This window comes from Pinus tabuliformis, chromosome 4_1 (genome assembly GCF_031772625.1).
Source record: "Pinus tabuliformis cultivar Carrire ecotype Pingquan chromosome 4_1, CPIR1, whole genome shotgun sequence".
NCBI lineage: Eukaryota > Viridiplantae > Streptophyta > Pinopsida > Pinales > Pinaceae > Pinus > Pinus tabuliformis.
This window is the reverse complement of record NC_142303.1, coordinates 230,335,641-230,341,148: the sequence shown is the minus strand read 5'-3', so window position 1 is coordinate 230,341,148 and position 5,508 is coordinate 230,335,641. Positions and strand designations below refer to the sequence as shown.

General features: G+C 36.8%; 1 protein-coding gene across 1 annotated transcript; it reads left to right on the top strand.

Moving 5' to 3' along the window:
* The first annotated feature begins 2,705 nt into the window (after positions 1-2,705).
* On the top strand, positions 2,706-4,344 carry LOC149175076 (RING-H2 finger protein ATL2-like). Its single transcript, XM_089419509.1, has one exon. The coding sequence runs from the start codon at positions 2,905-2,907 to the stop codon at positions 3,910-3,912; it is 1,008 nt and encodes a 335-aa protein (XP_089275635.1). The 5' UTR covers positions 2,706-2,904; the 3' UTR covers positions 3,913-4,344.
* The last annotated feature ends 1,164 nt before the right edge of the window (positions 4,345-5,508 follow it).

Here is a 5,508-nt window from a genome sequence, read left to right as displayed (position 1 = left end):
TGTGGTGAAATCTTGATTTTAGTTATTAAACTAGTTTTTTTTTACAGTTATATGGATATGAATTTAACACTCTGTAAAATCTTATGGGCATTTTTATTATACAGAGATTACCTATCAAACTTGTGATTTCAATGAATTTGATTTAAAAAAAATTAAACAAGAAAAATCCACCAGAAAAATTTCCAAAAAATTACACTAAAAACAAACCATAAAAAAAAAATTTAACATTACCACCCCTCATATAAAAATAGAATTTCACCAATTAATTTATACCAATTATTTTTTTTTTTCTAGTTAAGACTAACCTAAGTACCCACGGGGGATTTGAACCGGTGACCTATCGCAAGGAGTGCCTTAACAGTGCACCCATTCACCGTCAATCCAAAGCCCCGTGGGCAATTTATACCAATTATTAAATCTCTTTAAAAAAAAAATTAAAAAACAGATAAAACTTTGATTCGGTGGAATGATGAACCCCACCAAAAAACATGGGAACTTGAGTCCGATACAACAAACACGACCTCATTAAATGCACGGTCGCAAGCTTTACCGAAGACATCCACAAACCTTTGACATAAAGCCAAAGGCTCACACGTGTCTGACTCAGCACAGAAATTTAGTGCAAAATGCGAGCCATATTTTCCATGTTATCGGGTCATAAATAAACCTAACAAGTAAAGACTATGTGTGGAACCAGAAGCTTGATTATGAAAGTGTCCTCTTCAGATGTCGATCGTGCTTTGAGACGGGGCATCTAGCCAAAAATTGCCCAAAAGCCTCTGAGAAAAATTTTGCTAGAAAAAACCACCACAGATCTACATGGTGGGAAGGAGCACAAAAAGAACACTACACTGTCATCAAAGAAGAAGAATATTCTAGAGAAAACGAGTCACAAGAAACCAAGGAAGAAGGAAGCAACTCTCAAAACAAGCAAGGAGAAAGCCCGCCCCAACAAATCAACAGTTATGAGGATTTGAATACCGCAGAAAATAAATCTTCATCTCCGACTATTTTCAAAAGAACAAACACAATAGATCACAAAGCTAAGACACCAATGTCCCAAGAACCAGACGAGATGAAGGAGATGCAAGACAAAGGAAGTTGGAAGACCGTAGAGAAAAGAAAGAAAGCTACAACACCAATCTCGCCAAGAAAGACGAGGAGCCAGACAAGTAAAAATTAAGAAAATTGTAGGTCCGATAGACCAATTTGGTCTGAGTGGACGTTAATCATCATCATCATCATCATATGTTCACAGTTCGATTTCGGCCTTAGCAAAATCGAACGGTGGACATATACACCCGCTGTTCATTTATGGCCCGATAGCATGAGATTTATTGATGGCCGTGCCATTTTCGGATTTCATTTTTCGTCATGAGTGACGTCAAGGATGTGAATAAGAAAATATGAGTGAGTGTAGTGAGCTCAAGAATGTCAACATCATGAAAACGTATCCTCGGGGTTTCGTTTGTTTATTGTGATATGTTTTTAATTTTTTATTATATATATATTTTCAGGTTTGTTATTTACATTTTCAAGTATTTAATTTCTTTTAATAATAATAAATTTATTTATGAGATGTTTTTAATTTTTATGATATATTTTTGTTTTATTTATATATATAAAATTTCAAATTTGTTATTTACATGTTTTACGTATTTTTTTATTAATAATAAATTTATTTATTTAGTAGTTTTGATTTTTGATGTTTTAGGTAGATTTTTGGTTAGAATTTGATAAAAAAATGTGGCTAAATCTGATTTGTGTTATTTAAATTGATTTTTTTGTGTACTTATACAGATTTAGCACTTTGTGGCCAAATTTTGACTTGTTTTGTTTAAACCGAGTTTTTGTTTACATGTATAGATTCAACATCCCCAAAAAAACCCTGTGACACTTCTATTGTAAAGAGTTCCCTTGTCAAAATTGTGAGTTAAATGAATCTCTACCGGATTCTACACAAATTAGATCAGAAAATAAACGGGAAAATTTGCCAAAAAAATCAGATTTAAAAACATTGGCATTAAAAATACATTTTTGTTCAAGATTAGTAAGGGAGGGACTTCTATTGTAAAAGTTCCCTTGTGAAAATTGTGATTTCAATGAATCTCTACCCGATTCTACACAAATTAGATCAGAAAATAAACCAAAAAACTTGCCAAAAAATCACATTTAAAAATACTAGCATTAAAAATACACTTTTGTTCAAGATTAGTAGCAGAGAAAGATTATAATATAATGTTTAATATTTTGACTAAATCAAATTACATATAAAACAAATTAATAATAAAAATAAAAATAATCTATGATATTGATTTATGGTATTAAAAATCTAAAATATTAACTTATAATATTCATATTCATATAACTTATTTAAAAAGAAAAATTGAATTCTCAGATGCATTTTAACTCTAAATTTACCACGAACAAATTTGATCCTTTAGACGTATCCCAACTTAAAATAAATTTAGACAGTTGAATATTAAAAAACATAATATCATATAAATAAAAATATTTAAAATACATAATATCCGAAAATTTAAAAAAATAAATAAAAACGCACAGAGTCGACTGCACGCACCTTTGATACACACAGCCCGAAGACCTACTCCAAAAGGATTAAAATAATATCTGTACGTCACTCATGACGAATTAAATATTGTAGTAGCTGCGTCGAACATCACAGCTGGAAGTTGCGTCGAATTCGATTTTGCTTTCCAGGAAGATGAGATTAGGTCACGCGGCTCGCAGCCGCCTTCGCGGAATTTTCCTCGAACTTCTCATACCCATGGGTTCCCGACGCCTTAGGTCGCCCCTTCCAATTGCATTTTCTTTTGCATATAAGGCGGCCTCTGAGTCGGCTCGAGCATTACAGAATCACAGAAATCATCCACAAAGCTTTCAATGTCGAGTTCGCATCCGGCCATGGATTCTTACCATAACTTCGCCAGGAACGATAACTATTACCGGGGTAATGCAGCTAATTACTCGAAGGCGATGACCATTGGCAGCAAAATCATGATTGTTGCCATTCTATTTCTGTTCTTGGTCATTCTCTTCGTTTTCGGTTTACAGATCTACGCGCGCTACTTCTTGTGGCACAGGGGTTCTTTCCGACGCCGTCGTCTTAACTTTATTGAACAGCAGAATGCCCCGATGCTCCAAAGAGTCGGCCTCAGCAAGTCCGCTATAGAAGCGATTCCCGTGTTCGTCTATCAGTCGGAGAATCACAAAGAGGGGCTTGAGTGCGCCGTCTGTTTGTGCGAATTTGAGGAGAACGAGAAGGCGAGGCAGCTCCCCAAATGCCACCACAGCTTCCACATCGATTGCATCGACATGTGGCTTCAATCGCACTCGACTTGTCCGCTGTGTCGAACCAGTGCCCTGCCCGACACGGCCTCCGATTCTGTCGTTGTTCTAGTAGGCAACGAGGACACAGCGTTGGCGGGGGCCTCTGCAACAAACCATCAGGGGTCTCTGCCCACCGATTCAGAGGGCAACGCATCGATTTCCATGGAATCCGACCTCTGCCCTTCGTGCAGACATGAAGAGGTTCTGCAGTCTCCAAATTATCCCACCCACATGCTTTTCTGGGCAACCCAAAACAGGGTTTCTTCCATCTCGAACTCCGTGGTCTTCGACCAAGCGGCGACATCGCCTTCTCGTAAAACACTCGACAAAATCATCATTGACATACCCCGAAGAATGGACAGTTTTTCTTCTCCCAGACTACTCTGCAGCGATGATCAACAGATGCTTTCGCCAACTGGGCAATCCCTTAAATCCCCCAGCATTCGGCTCCGTTCATTCAAAAGACTCTTAAGCAAAGGCAAGAAGGTCATTCCACCGAGTCCAGATGATGGTAGAAATATTCCCATTGAGCAAGGGGATTCATCCCAGAGCAAAGGATAGTTGAAAGCTAGGGTTTATTGGTTTCTACTTCAATGAGCATTAGCATCGGAGGAATTGTGTAAATATGCTAGTCATAGAGTTGCTGCAGAACTTCGCTCTACCAAGTACCGATATTACAACCGATATGTATGGTGGAATACAGTGGTTGTATTATCTATAATACGAAGGGTATTTCTTATCTCTATGTCTAGTTGTCTCAGAAGGTGATTCTGTGTACGCCAAATAGCCCTCCATGTCATAACCTAATTTGGGTTGGCTCTTGTTGCTGATGAATCCCCGACTAGACTCTTCTCTTGGGAATGAGGACCCAATAACACCCTGAGCCTTGGAAGGGTCTTGAGGCTTTCCACTTCGAAGCCCAAACCCCTGGTAGAGAGTGGGTACTTGGTTCGTCTTCATTCTTTTCATTATTGATTACTTGGTTCCTCTTCATTCTTTTCATTACTTCTATTTGCTGTGTTTTTTATGTATTATTTCGAAAGGAAGCATTACTCAGATTTGAACAAAGCTCTCAAACATACCCAGGATATGCAAAATCTTACTCCGGAAAACAGAATATATGCTCAGGCTTATAATAATGGCTTATAAGTAAAGTACATGAAATCTTGGGATGCATAAATGTCAGTTTGGGGTTTTGGTATTTTTTCCAATATGTCATCTAGATTGATTTCTTTGCATTTTGTGCAATATATGTCTTTCATGTTATTACAGGTTGTGCCCACCATATTGGTGAGGGACAAAGCTCTATTTCTACACTTCCTACCTTTGAATAATCTTCACAAGTGATAATGGTGTTTTGGTCTATTGCTTGAAATTTGCAACTATGGAGGTCAAACATATTCATTCATAACATTTTATTATAAGTTGTGTTTTGGTCTATTGCTTGAATTTTGCAATTATGGAGGTCAAACATATTCATTCATAACATTTTATTATTGGGAATGGACAAAGCTCTATTCCTACACTTCCTACCTCTAAACAATCTTTACAGGTGATAATGGTGTTTTGCTCTAGTGTTTGAAATTTGCAACAGTGGAGGTCTAGTGCTTGAAATTTGCCACAGTGGAGGTCAAACATATTCACTCATGACATTTTACGTCTGAACAATCTTTACAAGTGATAATGGTGTTTTTGTCTAGTGCTTGAAATTTGCAACAGTGGAGGTCAAACATATTCACTGATGACATTTTATTGTAGGTTATGTACGCCATATGAAGGGCCATAGCTCTATTTCTAACTTCCCAACTCTGAACAATCTTTACAAATCATTATGGTGTTTTGGTCTAGTGCTTGAAATTAGGTTCACAGTTCTATTTCTACACTTCCCACCTCTGAACAATCTTTACAAGTAATAATGGTGTTTTGGTCTGGTTATTGAAATTTGCAATTGTGGAGGTCAAACATATTCATTCATAGCCTTTTGAGATTATAATATATGATATTTTTAACAGCTTTCTTGATGCGATGAATTTCGTTAGCTATGATGTCTTTGTCTTGTCAAAATTTTAAAAGGTATTAATGATCTTTAGCGTGGCTGACACTCTTCTGTAAGTAACCAGCTACAATGCAGGGCTGCCACCAATAGCAATTAATTAT

What these genes read in the sequence shown, in the direction of transcription:
- LOC149175076 (XM_089419509.1), top strand. Translation starts at nt 2,905, where the DNA reads ATGTCGAGTTCGCATCCGGCCATGGATTCTTACCATAACTTCGCCAGG.